The following is a 19,044-nucleotide window of genomic DNA, read 5'->3' as shown; positions in this document are numbered from 1 at the left end:
TCTTGAGGATGGGGACCAGGTGAGGGAGAGCAAATGAATTTATCGGACACGGTGGCTTTTAGGACAAAACCAGGAAGTAATCCATCATGAGGCAAATCCTCTCTCCACAATTTTCAATACACACACGCCTCGCCATCCACCAAGGCTTTATATGGAGAGGATAAAGTATTAAGTGGAGCGAAACCGCTCAACTACTCTGAATTATCCTCCAAGATGTGGGTTAATGGGTGGGGTTTGGAGTAAGGAAGTTACTTATGCTGAGATTACAATAGGCGAAGAAGGTCTTCGTGTAGTAAGAGCACACTGAACTCGATGAAGAAGGTCAATTTCTAGTTCACTCAGAGAAAAATTGGACTAAAATCAAGTCAATTTCGGCATATATTCTTGATTTATTTCCTCGTTTTTTTTGTGTTTAATTTCACGCGTAATTCATAGAGCATTTTATTGTGGATTGAAAAGCCCTGACAATAGTTCAATTTGACTTTAATTGGTGTATAAAAAAAAAATTTAAAGCTTTTTAAATCAAATCTCTTTTGACACCATGAATCACGCGCAATATTTGCCAAAAGGGTTTGAGGCGTGCGGAAAAGTTGCATATTTAGCGTGTAAACTCTCAAGTTTGTGTGTTACATTTAATTTGTATGCTAATGAATTCGTGTTTGTCATACAGTAAATCAAAATAATACCCAAAATTCGGTGCGAAAAGCTGGGCGAATGTCAGTTTGAATATACAAAAATGTTGTGTATGAGCGTCCCAAAAGAGGGAATAAATTGAGATTGAATGGGTGATGAAAAGAGCCACAAATTCACTATGACACAGGAATGAGACGTTGTGTGTCTGTGCCGTCAAGGGGTGATGAGATTCCTCTCTCGCCTCCTTTATTTTTGCCTTCTGTGTCTCCCTTTTTGTGCACCCAAACATGCTCCGAAGTCAAAGCAATACATTAAAAGGAGCCTGACAAATTTTATTGAATTTCTATTGGGGACAGTAATTCAATATTGTCGCAGTTATACTTCCCATAGTGAGTGCTTGCTTGATAAAAGCATTCGCAGACTCCTTGTGCATCCTGCCAATGTGAAATGGAATTGTCGATTCTCTTCTTTTTCCACTTACCCATGCATTTTCCACCGAGCTGCCTTATTGTAGTCGCTCCACACAAAAATCCACTCCCTCACGGAGGGTGGGTTTCGAGGGAGGCACTTCTCCCGCTTGTCCGTAATTCAATTTTGATATTTATTTAAACCTCATAGACTCACTCGCTTCGTCTCATGCCAGACCCGCGCCACCTTCCACGCTGTCTGCTGGCGGGCGTGCGCGGGGGTGGGAAGTTCACTGCCATCCGGCATCCAGTGCACCCCCGTATAATAATCTCTCTCAGTGCGAGAGAAATAATTTCCCAATAGGCTACTGTTACATATTGATACTGTCACGCTGCGTCAAATTCCAATATAAATGCAGATTACGCTAGAAGGATATACGCTCGTTCATTCATAATACATGCGCCAAGTGATGGAATTAATAGGGTGGGTTGGAAAACTCACGAAATGCATTTAGGGATTCGCCCTCAGTCACACAGACACGCACTTGAGCAACGTGAGACATTGTCTAATTGCACCCAAAAACCATCCCTTAGGGCTTGAAGCCATCGCAGCGCCCTGCAGTTTAATTTCACTGATGGATTTCATGGTGGAAATCTTCACAAAACCGTCACTAATCTCAAATTACGTAATCAATTAGACACATCGACAAATGATCACCTTTGACAGGTATTCGAGGCCCTGGTGGAAAAGTGCCTCCAATGTCCCCGAAATGGCAGAGAAAAAGTCATGTCGTACACCCTTCAATTTGATTAATATTCCGTTCACATTGCACTGCAGAAGTAGACATAATGGTAAATTTGCTGGCTCTTTTTTCCCTCAGCGGCGTCCCAACAATTTTTCCTGCTGGAAAAATTCATATTAGGAAATGTTTTCCACTTTCTACAAGACTCGTGACAACATTTTGTAATTCGCTACACTCTTTCTTTCTCACCCCTCGAGCCCATGGCTTGCATTTTTTATTCAATTACCGCTGAGGCCACATTTTGAGGAGCGACAGAGAAAAAATCTCCATCTCATACAGTTCGATTCCAGAGTGCATGCATGGAAACCCTTGAAGGTTTACCTTTAATGGTGCTTTAGCATGGAAAAAATATGGATGGTTTCGTTCTGACGAATATTAATTTTCCCTGGTAGAACGAAATATGATACCAGAATGTTGAAATATTAATGTCAACCCACACACACTGTCGCGGATAATAATTGGTCAAGGAAGATCGATTTTTATCGATTGAAATGCACCTAAATCACTTTGCATTTGTGATATAGTGGATTCACACACTTGAGTGTTATTCGATTTTCTCCCTTTCTCTTCTCAAATATTCTTCATTTTATTGAATTGTAAATCAATAATGTGCCTGAGATTGGCGGAACGGAGTGAAATATGAGCTGAGTTAAGTTTACTCAGCACATTGTTTACGCATGCAGATCATGTTGTTTACCTTCTTCACTTTACATGTGTAATCTGGAGCTCAACTCACAATTTTCACAGCGCCGAATTGAAATATCCTTTGAAGCATTGTGCAATTTGAGAGAATTGAAAACACTGCGATATTTCTCTTGAGTATTTTCGACTGTTCAGAGCAGCATTTAGTGATATTTAAAGCATTTAAGTGCTGTGTAGATTAGACAATATGAAAAATTGAGAGATTTTGGGTATTTTGAGCATGTCTTTTCGTTTGTGTTATATTTGAAATACCGTGATTATTCACAGTCAAGTATTTATCTAACACACCATGAATATTTTTCCCTCTACATATTCTCTCATATGCAGCATAATCTGAACAGCCAACGGCATAAGGTATAATATGGTAGTTTTATCCGTATTTCTGGGTGTTTATCGAGTCTCGTGAACGTGCTACTGAATTGAGGAATTAAGATCGACAAATAGACGAGGGTTTCATTAAATGCGACGCAAACAAATGCGAGGCCGTGGTGAAGAAAGAATAAATGCGTAGAAGTGAAGTAGATCCGAAGAATAAATAAAATACCATCCATTCATGCTCTCGCCATTGGTCCTTGTCATGCTCCCCGATAAAAACCTCATTATCGTCGCTGCTCATTCTCCGAAGCAATCCGTGTGAATCCCTTTTCCAATTGCACAGAATAAGCGAGCATTTGCCTCTCTTTTTTTTCCATCTCACTTCAAGTCCTCCAGCTTCACAAATTTGTGTACACTCTCTCGATGTATGTTGGCTTCTCGGAGGGTTAAATGTGCGGAAAGAAAGTCCCATATTAAATAATTCATGTATGGCTATATGGCAGACTCTTACAGTTTCGTTCATTATCGTTCGTCATCCAGTTTTGACTTTTTATTGCCCATTGCCTTGGTTGGGAATAGGAGAGAATGGATAAAAATTGGTTGAGGGACTTTCGGAATCAAACCATTTCTCAGTGAATTATGCATGGTCTGACTTTATAAGTGGATGTTTATGGATCCCACGAGACTGCTTCTCATCCTTTGGCGAGCCTCTCAAGGCGACCACAGTATCCGAAAGGGCAGATGAGGAAAGGAGTGCTCTTTTTACGACTCGCTCTTGCTCGAGGAGTTCGCATCTAATTTCACCAAATATTGTTATCCGTTCCTTTTCAATAAATTCTCCTATGTGCATTTTATGGTAATGCTCAATACTTCTTGCACTGCAAGCATCGCCAACATACGTTCAATTTCCTCGTCATCGCGCCGTTCGCCAATGTTTGGAGATTTACCGCCAAAACCTGTAAGTCTTGTGCGAGCGGTTTTGGCGCTCTCTTTTGAGGGGAAGTGTGCACTCTCTCTCTCTCTCTCCCGCTCTCAGCTCTCTCATGTCCATTCAACATAACCGAGAGAGTCATGCTCTTGCCTTCTGGCAGACAGAAATCAGTAGAGATCCGACCTTTCCGCTGTGAGGATGTCTCTATGGCTATCCGCAATATTCCGGGAATAGTACAAGTGTGTTGATAGTTTGCCAATGGACAGAAACTGCCAATGTTTGTGAAAGTGAAGAACTCGCTGTTTGTTGCACGATTTTGCGGGTGGAAAATGTGAAGAAAGGTGCCCAACTAAATGGTCTTGAAATGGTTGAGTGAAGAATATAATATTCGTGCAAAGGATATAAAAGTTAGTGTGTTTTTCCCTTCTACATCGTCTGCATGATAACTTAAGGATATAGTAATTGTTTGTATAAATCTTTCCGTGTGCTAAGTATTATAAAAAAAAAGAAGTTTATAGTTTCTTCTGGGTTGATTGTTTTCGTTTTCTTCTTATACCTTTAGGAGGTACAATTTTGATGATAATTTCCCTATATTTCATGCATGTTTAGCTTGTGAAAAGGCCTCTCTCGCTTGATCTGAAACCTCAATTTAGTTTTTGTGCTGTTTTACGATTTTCTTGCCTGTTTCCCCGTGTCCTTTTCACCTTCGGGATGACGTCCTCGTGATTTATACCCTGTGCTCTATCTAGTGCCTTTCATTGTGTGCCACGAGAGAGGCTCTTTGTTCCACACAAAAGAATGCTTTATAGTTTCCCCATTTATTTACAATTTTCTCCAGGATCGCCAAAATGTAATTAACGATTTTTTTCGCCTTCTCCTTTTTGGAAAATCTCAATATTAGAGTCAACAGAGATTCGATATATGAAAAAAAAATATTTACACAACAACTTTGAGCCATCTGCTTAATATACAACCAAATTATCTGGGGCCCCTTTTCATCTCTCCAGATCGTTGAGCTTTTCTCTTTTCCCCGAAAGAAAAATGTTTATTCACAATACACTTTTTCCTCCTTCCATTTGCCGCTGAAGCATCAAATAACTTGTGTAAAATTAACTAGAGAGAGAGAAAGGAAGGAGAGTTAAGGGCAGAACAGTAGTTTTCGTGTTGCTGGAGGATTTTTACTTCCAGAAGATAAATAAATAAATCTCAACATTTGTTTTAATTATCGCTGAGAGACTAACAAGTCTCAATTGTGGCTCGCATTTGCCATGCTTAACAGAGTTGTTGTGCGAGTGGTAAACAGCTGAAATGCATGGTAACTTTTTACTCTTAATAGCAGTTGGAATCAGGTGAAGAAATTCTTGGAATTTATTATTTGGCGCCTCTAAAAAACCCAATTAATTGCTGTCTGATCACGAAATCGCTTTACAAACGACTTTACTGGCCAAAGTTTACACACTACAACTTCTCTTGTCGGTTTAGTTGAAATTGTCAAAGTTGACGAAATTATGATATTGAGTGAGTCACAAATGGAATTAGTGAGGATGTGAGAAGAGATTGTAAATTGGGAAGAAGAGAAAGAACACAATTTTACAGTACATCTTCTATGGCTAGCGACCCAATTTCAGCATGATTTAGCCGAAGAGTTCAATCTCTTTGGAATTGTTTTGGGATAGAATTTTCCATTGATTCGTGAAATGATTCGATTTAATCCCAATTTCTCCACATCCACTTGGGATTCATTTGGGATTATTCACTGAAATCATGTGTGAGATGCGAGAAAGACTTTTGTATCCATTCGCACTGGGGAAAAGAAGAGGATTTTGGGGTTGGAATTCAGTTGAGCGGACAAATTTAGGATGCTGCCGGCATAAATCTCCTGTCCTCACACTTTTGCCCCTTCAAGTGCTCCTTCTGCAGCCTCTTTTTGTCTGGTTTTTACTTGTGTCTACACCACTGATGTTTTGTGTATCACTTAAAACGTGCCGGGAATTTTGATGTCTTCTCTCTTCCTCTCTATATCGTCCTGGATATTTGCAACCGGAGCGAGGTTATCATTTGAAGGAAAAATATTGATAGTAATGCCAACATGTTGTGCGGGAAACTTTCTTTCCACCAATATAATACCTGTTGTTTTCCGAAGGGGAGCAAATTAAATTTTCCTCGAGCGTGTGTGCGGCAAGTCAGGTGAAAAGAAATCAATTGGAAGTTTCACGTTTTCTCTTCTCTAAATTTAGAATTCTCATATTGATCCTTCGCCTAGACGCATTGTTGTGGACAAACACTGGTGTGTTTTGGCATTGAATTATTAACAATTCCGTGCTGAACAGTAGTTAATTTGCCTCCTTTTTTTCCATCCAATCCCACAAACAAATTCAACTCCGACCCACAACAAAGTGTGTTTTATTAATGTCGTCACTCAAAGTGATCACAATCACACCAGAAAATTTGTCTTACCTCATCTGTGCCCAGGATGGGAGTAAATTACACCTCCTATTGTCGGTTAGGGAGGAAATGCAATTTATGATAGCCGACTTTTATATTGGCGAATTGCGTGCAATGTGATTGATGGGTGAAATATTTCAAATTGGCGCAAAAAGGAAAATCCACCCAGAGCGACTGAGGTACACGCCGAGTGACTTTAGCCTGAAGATAATATTCCCCATCATTAGGAGTAATAAATGTTGAAGAGCGCGGAGGAATGAGTGGATGGAATAAATTTGGCGTGGTGTTGACAGCAAAGGCGGTATCTTGTCATACATCTAACTTCTTTTACAGGATAGCTTTATCATTCCTCCGTGAAGCGTGTGTGCATACAGTCTGAGGCAGTGGTGTGAAGACATCGTCAAAATGTATGTTTCTTACCTCAAAGAGGAGGAATTTGTGGGAAAGCTTCAAGTATTCCAAACGTTGCAAAGATGATCTTCGTGTTTTCTCCTAATTCGATTAATTCCTCTTCTTGGAATTGAAGTAATTTTGATACACAGAGAAAGGAATTTTGAAATAAAAATCACTTCCTGGAATGAATACCAATCAGAAATAACCCTTTTTTCTACTTAACGATTTGAGCATTTTTCCTCTGCCACAGTAATTCAAATACCCTGCAGAATCGTCTGTCCTAATCCTATTGATGCCACTGTATATCAATTACCACAGTTGAAAGCTTATTGCGATGGAAGTTTTGCCAATATTGAGGGACTGTGGCAGCGACGAAGGCTCTCAAATGCCAAATAGCTCACATTGTGTGCACCTTTCAAAGGCATATGGGAAAAGTTGACAGAAATGTGCCATAAGTTGTCAATATATTTTAAGAGAAGTCTCTCTCTCTCTTGCTGATCCTGACACTTCCATCCCAGCTAATATGGCTCTGAGATTCTCCCGGTGTGAGTCTCCACATGACAAGGGTTCAATCTTGAGGCTGTCATATTCCCCAAACTACGATGTGTGGCAAAGTGGGAGAGTTTGAAATTAAACAACGTTTTGTGCCGGATGTTGCACAACACTAATTTCAATCTCACCGAAAAATCCACGATGCGGGCGCTACTGATGGACTCTGTGTGTGCTCTTTGTCTGGCAATCATCTGTGGTAATGTGAGAGATTTCATCTCGCCGTGGCTATTTGATTTCTATGCATGGTAATCGCCTCAATTGAGTGTAATTTCGTGGAGTCCTCATCATTTTATCATTCCATGGCAGGAGCGAAAGAGGGGCGACTTAAATCAATCTCTGGATGGTCAATGTTCATGTCATACGCTCAAAAACGTCTTTTCTCTGCATCTCTCGCTTTGGCCGCTGAAATCCATTATGGGATTATAAGTTCTATAATTTTCTCCACCTCACATTCACTGCACAATCGCACATTAAATCTCATTTTTGAGTGCTTTATGTATGTTTTCCTCCCATTCACTCTTGTGGACGTCTCGAAGAATGGTGTCTCTGGGTTTTGATGTTTTCATATACGTCTTCTGGGGTTTATATTTTGTGAAACGGTTCTCTGCTGATGTTGTCTCCATTATTCACTTTTTTCCTCCTCTCCATCCATCGTTCTCCTCGTGTGAAATGTGAACATTATTCCATTATCCTGTCCATATCATCACCCGTATTATTTGTCTGTCAACCTCTCCTTTTGCTACTCCACGGGCGCGCTCTCAAGGAGCCAGAGGGAAATGCTCGCGTAGTCAAAGACCTCTCGCAGTCTTTTCTGCATGTAGATGACAAGAAATATTAATAAATGCTTCTCCTTGGGAAATGATATCACATCAACAAAGTGTCGAACTTGTGGGTGGGGAAGAGAGAGAAAGTCCTCCAGGGTGTGTTTCCATTCCTCCTCTCGCAACAGCACATGCCGAAGAGACTGTGTGGGGTTGGGAGGGTGGCATAAAATGTAAACCGCGAATAAAAGCCATTTTCTTTTTGTGTGCACGCATTTGCTGCGGAGGGAAAACTTTAATGGAAGTATTTCGCTAGCCTCAGGGCAATGCCAAGAGAGAGAATATTGCTTTTCTTGCTTGTCGAATGGAGTGAGAAAAGAAATTCTGCTGCGCGTTGATATGGTTTGAGAGAGGCAGGAGGTGGGAAAAAAATGATACGAAAATGCCCAGAGCCAGAGAAGAAGAAGAAAAAAAAACCCTTCACAAACCCTCAGTGGGAGGAGGAGGAGGGTTTTCTTGTTTTTCATACGTAGAAACAGCCCAAGATTCACTCCTATTCGTTGTGTGTGTGTGCCTTTTGTAACAAATTGCTTTACACCCAGGAGATTGTGTATCTTAACACGTTCTCAGGCTCTGGGTGGGAATGCCAATTTTATTGAGAACCTTTTTGTAACATTATTTTAATGCATTTTGCCCCAGAGATGGGCGAATTTATCTCATTCTGAACTTTACACCTCGCTTTTTATGGGCGCGCGCTTTCAACATTTCCTCTCCTTCCCATGTGCATTTTGTGAATGTGTATTTAGACAAAATGTCACTGATATTCCTGTAAATTGTCCATCACACTTTGAGCGCCACTCTGTGGCTCTGTGCAGCAAGGGTAGATAGGAAGAATGTGTCCCTAAGACTCTCAATGTATATCACTTCTGACCATCTGTATCTCCCCATTGCTTTGCAGATTTATCCAGGAACTCACCGTACTGCTGAAGTGTGAACAGTGCTCGCCGCAAGTACCATCCACTTGGCACGCCTGAAGTGGTGACACGGATTTTTTGCGCCGAATAATTCGAAAGGAAGAATTTCATTAGAGTGCCGAGCGCATTGCGAGTGCGGTGGTGAGTGCAGAGATAGTTTTATGTGAAATGCTTGGGGCGATAGTGCGGAGTGTGGCGCCGAAGATGGCCACACGGATCCTGCTGCTGAGCCTCCTCTGGGCATGGACATGGGCCGAGCCGGCCAACTATCAGAGCGACGGTCAGATGTGGGCATCGCCGCTGGCCACGCTGGACATTGGCTCGTCGAGATGCCCTCGCCCGTGCACGTGCAGCGGCGAGACGGTGGACTGCTCCCACAGGGGACTGTCTCAAGTGCCACGAAAGCTCCCCATCGACACCGAGAGACTGTAAGTATAACTCTTCCTCTCCTGCGGGGGAATTTTTAATGGCACTTGCCGGAATTAGATAGAGATCGCCGTCATGTTGCGAATGTCGAGGAGTGGCCGAAAGAAGACACACCAAATTTAATTACATCAATTTCAACTATTTCCTCGTGTAAACAATGTCGCTATCTGGCCTTTGATATCAAATGCGAGATAGAGTTCCTGGGAGAAACTATAGGGGAAGACAGGGTCTTGATGAACTTAGGAAGTGACAAAGAATTCTAAAATCTGCCCGAAAGCAAAGATTAACTATTGAGAATTCCATAGAAATTTAGGCCGAACGGAAGTCTTTTATAATCTAATGGGCATTGAAATCTGCTTATCTCTATTGTCTATCGATAAAATATCTCTCTCTCTCTCTCTTGCTGGACAATATATAGTGCGAAATCCGTGGTAGTTTTAATAGCGGATGTGTCATTAGCAGTGGCATAAATTCTGGGCTGTGTTGTGTGTGAAAATGCTATTTGGGCACTTTTTATGTTGGTCAGTTGTGTTGCGGCAGAGATTTTGTCACTTTCAGGATCGACAGCGACCCCGTAAATCAGTCAATCGCCAATTTAACCGCGCTCTTCCTCCACAATATCGTATTGTTTCAATTGCCATGCAACGAGCACATGAAATCCCATAAGTTCGCGCGTACAATAGCCGGGCGCCCCATAATCGATTTCATACTCATCATATTCGAAACATGTGATGGTCGTGTGGAGTATTTAGTGTGGGTTTGGGCGACAAGTGTGGTGAAAAGTTTCGCGTTTTACCATGAAATTCTCGCTTTCCTCCCAGCACGCATTATTAATGTCTCCCCCGCGCCAAGCGTCCGCCCTTCCGGGCGGGGTGACCCTTATTGTTTCACATAAACTGGCAAAAACCATTCAATCCCAGGGAGTACAATCTCCCACTCACTGCCACTTTCGGCGCGGGGTTGCGAGCGAGAGTGAGATGTATTCATCCTGAAAACACTGTTGACAACTCAATCATGCGAAAGTTAAATATCGCCCAGGCAATAGTGCAAGGACCCCTCATATACATACTTTTGGGTGCTTTTGGGTCTGTGGGGGCGCGCCGATTTGATATACGCCAACGCCAAGCCACACAGGGAAGCGAAAATTTGCATTGAAAAGCACTTTTGGATGTTTTATGATTATTTGGAGCTGCTCATGCCGTGTATGTGTGGCACTTGAGCCACTTTCGACAAATTCACAGGATCGCTCGCGTCTTTGGCTTGCAGAAAATCCCCCAGTCAGCGACATTTTCGCAAAAGGCATTGTGCCACGACCAGATTGACTATGGGTGGCGCGAGGAGGAAGAAAAAATCGGAAAATTACGAGATATTATGTCGTTGGCAGACACACACTTTGCTGGGAAATCTCATGCTGTGTGTTCTTCTGCGGGAAAATGTGAAAAAGCGGCAATTTGCCATTGTCCTGGGTGGCGTAGGAATTGAAAAGCCGGAGCAAAAGTGTCCCAGAATGGGGATGAGATGAAATGCCATATGATATTTCCAGCAATCTTGCATTCTTCTACAGCCTTTTGCACGGCAGCCGATGGAGACGCCTGGTGGTTGCATTTGCATGAAAAACAGTACGAAATGAGGAATGCAGAAGTCAAGCAATTTCTAATCTCCTCCTTCACAGCTCCTTCAAAACCCACCCAGTCTGTCAATGCACGAGTCACTTGACTTGTGATCCTTCCTTTGTGGCGAATAAATTCATGCAATTTGCCTGGCTTCTTTCGCCAGCAATGTGCTTCTCTGGGAGATCTTGATTTTCTCTGGGAGACTGTGGGTGGTCAGGTGTGGGTGCATTCTTCTGTTTATACGTTATTGCTGTGCGAGGAATGGCACAAGTTGGCGCAGTTGTAAAGAAATAGTTTTCCATACACTTTTGTTACTTTGACGTCGAGGGAACAACAATTGTTTCCTTATTGTTTCCTCATGCCAGAAATGGGTAGCGCGCCCTTTGTTGTCAATTGACGAACGTCCAAAAGTGTGCTCAGGCGTACTTTTGCACTGCTTCGCAGCATGGGCTGCTCAGGCTTTCTTTGTACTCCGCACGGGAGTCTTCCCCGGGCCAGAGAGAAGTCTCTTGATTGTCAAATTCAGCGGAGAACTGTAGGGAATGGACGTGCTGCGATATGTTAACTGGAACATTACCCAGGAAGTGCGGCATTATAGTTTGGGAGGTTCGTTTATGTTTGTTATATAGGCCGAAATTATGCAGTATTTCTGCTGCAGGGTGTAATTATGATGTCGGGTATTAATTTGTGTGCCCCAATTGGAATAAATATAAATGCTATCGGTGTTGCGAGAGGTGAATGGTGTGGCCATCGGAAGTTGTTGAATAACATCCCACTTGCCCACTTGCCTATGAATGAACTGTCTCGTCTCCCTATCTCTCTCTCTCTCTGTGTGCGGGATAGTGAATCTGCCTGGCAGATCTCATTCGGCGATAGTGCCATAGTCCTCCAGGGCCTCGAAGAGGCGAATGAAGGACGACGTGCAATTACTGTGTGAAAAGGGGTGTCTCAAATGCGACGGGGTTCGACGTTATCAGATGGCAATTCTTAAGCACAATGAGGAGTGTTCAACATCCAACCGAAATTGAAGATTACTCCAGTGAATTGGACAATTATTATAGAAAACGTCTCGTCCACATGCTATCAAAAGTGACAACAATTTGGAGTTAATTTACCATTCAATGAAAGAGGGGAAGTGCAGAGGACTTCATATTCAGCCTCAGAATTGCACTAGGAGCTAGTGCCGAACAATGGGACTCTGTGGTGGATCACGGGCTCAAGAACATAAATAATAGATTGCATTAACACTGGGTGAGGAGGAGAAGTTCTGTGCTCAAGAGTAATCGCCTCTCTGCTTTATTGTCATCCTCGTTTGTGTGACTCTTTTTTTTCAGGGTGAAAAACATTAATGATAAACAAGATTCAGCACACAGACACACTGTACCTGTTTTTAATAAACGCCTCCGGGACAACCACAGAGAGTGTGATAATTAAATGCACTGAATAAATAACCTGAGGTTGCATTCAGACTTTTTCTGCCACCAACAAAATCGTCAGTTGCACTAGCCACTGCTTAAGCGCGCCCATTGTCGTCCTCAGTGGATTGAGAGAGCATGCAGATAGAGTAATGGGTGATGGAAGTGACCATGCGAGAAGTGTAAGAATTTTATTGACTTAAAATTATCATACAACATCTTACCACGTTGTGTGGACATAATATGATAATCGATTTGTTAATTTTATGCATGTAAAAAAGGACAAGAGTGTGTGGAAAAAGTGGCCAATTAACGGACAATTGCTTGAGGCATCGACAATCACAGAAGAATTTCAATCAATTCTCACTGCGTGTGCCATTTAACACAACCGATATTCCAATAGTGTTCGAGCAGAGAGTGATATAAGGTGCCATTATATACAAAAGTCTTTCACGGATTTGTTCTCTTATCTTGATTCCACCGCGCGCGCTGAGAAGATATTTTGCCGTGTGGCATAAATGCATGAATTTGGAAGATGAGAAGGTGAAACATGCGATGAAAAAGAACTCTTGATCACGAATCAACCTCTGAACTGGCAGAGAAAAATAATGCCCAAACTCCTAACACAATTATTACTCGACATGCTTATTAATTGGTCGTGGGAAAATTGCTCTATACATAGCAACCATCGTGTTATTGAGGGCATACATAGTCCGCCATACAATTGATCCTTTTCTGCAGGGGCTGCGGAAGAGAGAATAATGCGTTGACATCCAGAGTCACGCTTGCATGTGCTGTGGAGGGACAATTATAAGCATAATCGGATTATGTCAGCTCTTTTAGGCATATATGGCAGTGAATCATACATATTGTTCCAAAGAGAGGTCGACGGGTTATGATAATTTGGATATCCTTTCTTCTTTTCGCCATCCATATACACAATATTCCGTATTTGTTGCACAAAATTGGCCTTTTATGCAATGTGCTGCAGCGCCATAGTGTTGTAGGATTATGTACACTGTATTACATACAAAATAGCAAATCACTGCAACCGGTTTTTCGGTCACACATACAAAATTGTGTGTGTTTGCATGGAGAGGAAATGGCATGCAAGATGTGGCGAAAAATTGCTGCTCCGCCACTCGTCCTTCTCCATCTCCTTTTGGCATTATAAAGTGCATGTGGTGCGATGACGGAGTTGCAATTGAAGCCCCTATTGAGACACCACGGCTTCATCATGATGGCAAAACATGTTCACTGTCGATCGCCTTTATATTGTTCTCCGTTCCATCGCACGGCGCAAATCCCTATTCCGCCATGCGAGCTCATGAGAATTTTATCCATGAACTCCCAGAGTTCAAGCATGCATCGGGAGAGCTTTAAAGCTTGAGGGCAATTAAAATTCGCTCCGTGTATTGTTTTATGTGTACATTATCCAATATGAGCACTCTCGAACTCAAGATCATCCATCTGCAGCATTTCACATAAAATTTCGCCCATGCTCGCGAAGAGTTTAAAAAGTATCCACTTAAGCTCCTCACTATTACATACAGTGTCCATTGAAAGATTTGCATTTCTGCTTCACTCAGCACTTTTATAAATACACACATTCTCTCTCCCTCTCTCCGCGTTCAGGGTTGCACACAGAGCATTGTTTCCACTTGGATAAGACATTCGCTTGATTGACGGACTAAACGTCTGAATTTCAAGATGTTGCATCTCTTTGTGATACAACTGAAAAACCAACAATGTCTCTCGAAGCCTTTATTTGACATCCTCCTGTTCGGTGTGTTGGATAGCAATAAATAATGCTCACGACTTTAAATCATAGTCACAAATTGCTGACGTGAAAACTCCTTGACTCACTGCAAAATTACCTCGCACAGTCCCTTATCATCCGAATGGGTTTTAATGTGATTTATTAGTTAGGCAAGAGAGTAAATTACGTACATGAGGGCCAGACGGTGGCAATTGGCGCGGATGAAAGGGAATTGAAAATGCACACATGAAAAAGTGTGCAAATTGGCCGAGCGAAATGTTATGACACTTTCATGACAAATTACTCCTCGAGATAAAATCTGAGGGTTGGAAAAAGCACTGCGAGTCTCTCTTTCTCTCTCTCTCTCTCTCAGATTGTTGATTAAATTAGTGGAAGTCCATTGTGTGTACTTTTGTCGTGGTGTTTCGCTTGCTAAATTGAGGCGCAACAATATGAAATATACATATGAATGTCCCTCCCTTTTCTCCTCCCCCTTTCTCATGCCCCCCACAGAAGATGGGAAAACAAAGTTACACATTTAAATTGCAATTAACTTCCTCTCATGCCCAAAAAGAGTCTGTCTCTCAACCAGTCGCCTCTTGATGGGCTTTGGTGAGGTGAAGCGTGAAGAAATTGGGAAAATTAGGATAAATTTCCTTCGTCAAAAGGACTTTTCGTCTCTCAGGCAAGGCATGAAATTGTATATAAATTTTCTTATGTCATGCCTACAATTATTGACTTTATATTTTCTCCCTTCAACTTATATCTGGCGAGTCTTGCTGAGCGTAAATTGAGTGTTGCCACCTGAAGACAAGCTTCTCCACCTTCTTCGGCCACTAATTTATTCCTCTCTCGCGAGCGTCACTCTTTTCCTTTTCCCACTTGCGCCCGTGGCTGAAAGGGTGGAAATTGAAATTATGTGTTTAGTGTGTGAGTGTCTCAATTTTTGAAGAGGGCTCGCTTTATGCACAAAAATCAATATCACACCTTTAATGTATGATAATGGGATGGAGGCATTTTATTTCACTCACTGCTATTACACCTTTAGCCACTCTCGCGACTACCCTGTGTGATTATGATAAATGGGCGGCTTGTCCCCCTTTGCAAAACACACTCTCTCGCTGCGAAAAGTCTTAAATTAATATATATACACATAGCAACAGGCGCTGCAGAATTAATAAGGTAAGCTATTCAACTGAGACGAAAATTCGCTTGCCAAAATCACAGATACTTCAAAAATATAGAACTGATCGTGGATTCCTTGAGTTTTCATTCGAGATTTTTTTTCTAAGAATCTCTTAAAACCATATTAATGACAAACTTTAAGGATATAATTTAGAAATGTTTCCGGACTGAGGAATTCCAGTGACTTCCCGCGGCCTTATTACTGTTGCTCTTCCTGTGCATGACACTCGGTGTAGTCACAGAGATAGAATTATAAATCAAGGCAAGGTGGAGAATTTGTTGGGAGGGTTAAATTTTACGAGAAACTCTTTTGCAACCCTCGCGGCGTGAATTTACGCAAAAGTGCCTCGGAATGAAGGAAAGGTGGGAGTTTGTTAGGGTGAGCGAAAGAGGAAGTGGTGAGAAATCGAAATTAAGAAATTTACCGTCGTCAAGTTCATAACTTGTATAAACATATAACACTCTATGTACTAGTGAAATCCGAAACACAAAAACATCATTATCCATTTTTCCTTTATCCGTTTGTTCAATTTTAATTAAAACTCATTCCGTCAGGTTTAATTTCCTGCCTGGGTAGGTCCCGGTGGGCTGAAGAGAGAGACCTCCTGTGCGAAGAAGGAGCACATCTTTGCCACTCATACCTATATACTGTGAGCGTTCGGAATAGCATTAAGAGGAGGGTGATCAATTTTCCGATGGCTTGCAATTTAAAGGCAGATGTCGCGCACATTACGGAGCAATATGCTCAAGTACCAACTACTTAGGTTGATATTGCAAATTGAACTATAAAATTCTCTGCTCCTCCCGAGCGTCAATCAAATTGGATGTCTATAGATTTATTGCTCTGCAATTCTCTTTCTCATTTAATTCAGCACGCCATTTGCCGAGGAGCCTTTCTCTCTCTCACTCTCGTTCTGAAGCATTGCAATCAATGCTGGGGACATAATTTAATTCCCACCACTGTGATGGTCAACCTAATCACACGCGCGCGTGTGTGGGAAAGTTTTAATTCACCCATCATGCGAGGTATTTCATTAATTATGGATGAAAAGAAGGACTGTAGGATATTTTTTCTCTCTCACCAAAGATATTTAGAATAGCAAATACCTTATAAATAAAATATTTATGATATTCGTCGACAAGCGGACCAAGAGTGTAATTTCGAGAAAAGAGTATTCCTTTGTCTGACGACTCGTGTTGTTTCCGTCCGGACTTTTTCGATATGTTCCATAGTCTTTCATCTTTCACAGCAGGTGAATTCCTTTCTTTTTTTTTCTCTCGTCTGACCCACGCTGTTTATGTCTCTCGCTCTGGCTTTCCCAGTTTTTTCAAGAAAAGACAAAAAAAAACGATGATAAAATCTCTCAATAAGGATTTCACAAATATATGCTTTTTTTCCCCGTAATTTATATGTTACGATGACTTGATGTGTTTCTCATGCGTGAAAACTGCAACATTCGTATTTTCTGGCTGATGCAATCTCCAACTTCTGCCCAGAGGCATCAGAATTCCATTGATACACAATCTCCGTACCTCTGCGAAGTTTTAGTCATGGAATCCCATCGTCAAGGGATAGATTGTTGTTTGTCTATAGACTTTGACACAGAATAGATCAAATTTCCTCTTGGGAGCGCTTAAGTTGAACATGCTCAGCATCTGTGGTTCTTTATTTATTTCCCTGTGTTGCAGAGGAAACTATTGCTGTGCTAGTCAAAAAGGAGAATTCTGTTGCAACGTTGGTTAATTATGATGTGCCATCATGTGAAAATAAATTGTCTCCAGTCACTTTTATGATGAACACTTGAGACATTTCTGAAAATATGTGTGTTGTGAAAATTGCATGCCACTGAAAATTACATTTTTCCTCTCTGTGGCTCTTGAGGAGAGAAAAGAAGGCGCTCGCGCGGGGAGGGAAAGAAGGGGTTTTTTCATGTGGGAAGGAAAACAGAAATAGACGACACATTAAATGACACCACAAATTTCTATAATAATTTGGCCACGCTTGGACAAATTTCCACTGTGCGGTTGCTCAAGTAGAGGAATTTAATTTTGTCCAGAGTTGGCGCGAGAAATAAAAAAGAAGGCGCGCGCTTGTCTTTGTTGCCAGACGCAGAAAATTAATAATTCACTTTGACGATATGTTGTCGCAGTGAAATGTAAAATGTGTGCGTGTGATTCTCTTCGGGTAGTAAATCGAAATCACTGGCAAGGGAGTCATCTTTTCCAGGTGACAAATTCTACGTATTTTTTCATGCATCAGCAACTCCTTCTCGAGGTGTGCGAACAGAGACTCCGCAAGACCATATATAAAATCTTCTTGTGCGGGGGGAGCGAAGCACAAAATTTACGAGACGCGCAGATTCTTGTCTTTTGTGAACCATGAAGAAGCATTTTCGGATGATTTTCTCTCTCTTTCTCACACTGTGCGGCCTCCAAATAAAAAGTGAACGAATGAACGAGAAATGGAAAAAATCACTTGAATATTTATCATTTCACCATTTTCATTCGTGTCTTCTGCAGAATTTTGTCATTCGTCTTTCGTGGCTTTTTTTCCTCTTCCTTATACCAAACAGAGATTCCTGGGTACTCAAATATGGTGTTGGTGTGTGGTAAAGATCCTATTGAGTTTCCTCCTCGTCTTCTCAACAATCCAAATGTATTGTCATTCGATCTAATCGGTAATCCTTCACGGAATTCCGTTTTTCGTTGCCTGTATATATGCTACTTCGACTGGTCTCTCACGACGTCGACGTAAGACGTAATATCGTTGGTTGCATCACCGAATATCGCATGCATTTTGAGAATAATCCAGAAACAGAGCACAATTTCCCTTTCACAATCTACGAACGTAGTAAATTTGTCCAGTAAAATCATCTGCAAAACTGCCCAATTGTCAATATCATATCAGGTGATTCAGCCAACGATATGTAGATTGTATACATGGGAAGGGAAAACTGATGAACGACTGGAATGCCTGCATCTGCTGGCTTGAATCACGGTGGAATAAATCTTTCTTATCTCCATACACACAAATTCTCTCCGGATCACACGTGAAATATAATTCGAGAAGCCTCAGAAGGCACGAAAACAAGACAAGAGGGAGGCGGAGAGCGCTTATCTGTGTCCCTTATCGAAATCCTTATCTCAGTCAATGTCTTCTCCACACGTCATGGTAAATTTAACACTCCACGAGGGATGGTTTGGATTTAGGAGAGACACATGAAAAAAAAATGTCACTCTATTGATGGGAATTACATTGTTGACTGATTTAACTCAGTGATTTCCTTGCGGTGTATTTTCATGCGAGAGAATCTTGCAGAATGCGACGTCTTTAATCGGTTTTTGGTAGAGCCAATAAATAACCAAACGCCCACGTCACACTCTTATCGCATCGCTCTCTCTCTCCTTCTTCTCGGCAACGCCGCCTCACGAAGCCCTTCTGCCGAATGAGAGACGCAGCATAATTCGTAATTTAAGAACTGGAAGTTTGATATGTGAAACCCAAGTGAAATCGGTTTATGTACTTTCATCGATTGGATGATTGCTCCTTTAAGTTCTTCTACAATGAAAATACTTCTGGTGTACAGTTCTTGCCATCCACCATTATAATGTGTATATCAAATTACGCGCTTAAATTTATGTATTTATTCAAGTGAACGGTGGAACTCATCATTCAATGTAGAGGTTCTTTTTTCACTCTGCCAGTCAACTTTCAGCATCTCGCATGCTC

General features: G+C 41.6%; 1 protein-coding gene across 1 annotated transcript in view; it reads left to right on the top strand.

Annotated features, from left to right (window-relative positions):
* The first annotated feature begins 9,120 nt into the window (after positions 1–9,120).
* The window catches only part of LOC132265845 (protein slit), a 34,511-nt gene continuing 24,587 nt past the window's right edge, over positions 9,121–19,044 (top strand). Inside the window, exon 1 of the mRNA XM_059766628.1 lies at positions 9,121–9,344. Within this exon, the coding sequence (XP_059622611.1) occupies positions 9,121–9,344 (224 nt within the window). The remainder of the gene's footprint in view (positions 9,345–19,044) is intronic.

The sequence above is a fragment of the Phlebotomus argentipes genome, unplaced genomic scaffold, assembly GCF_947086385.1.
Source record: "Phlebotomus argentipes unplaced genomic scaffold, Phlebotomus argentipes genome assembly contig_5, whole genome shotgun sequence".
NCBI lineage: Eukaryota > Metazoa > Arthropoda > Insecta > Diptera > Psychodidae > Phlebotomus > Phlebotomus argentipes.
This window is presented reverse-complemented; position numbering and strand designations above follow the sequence as displayed.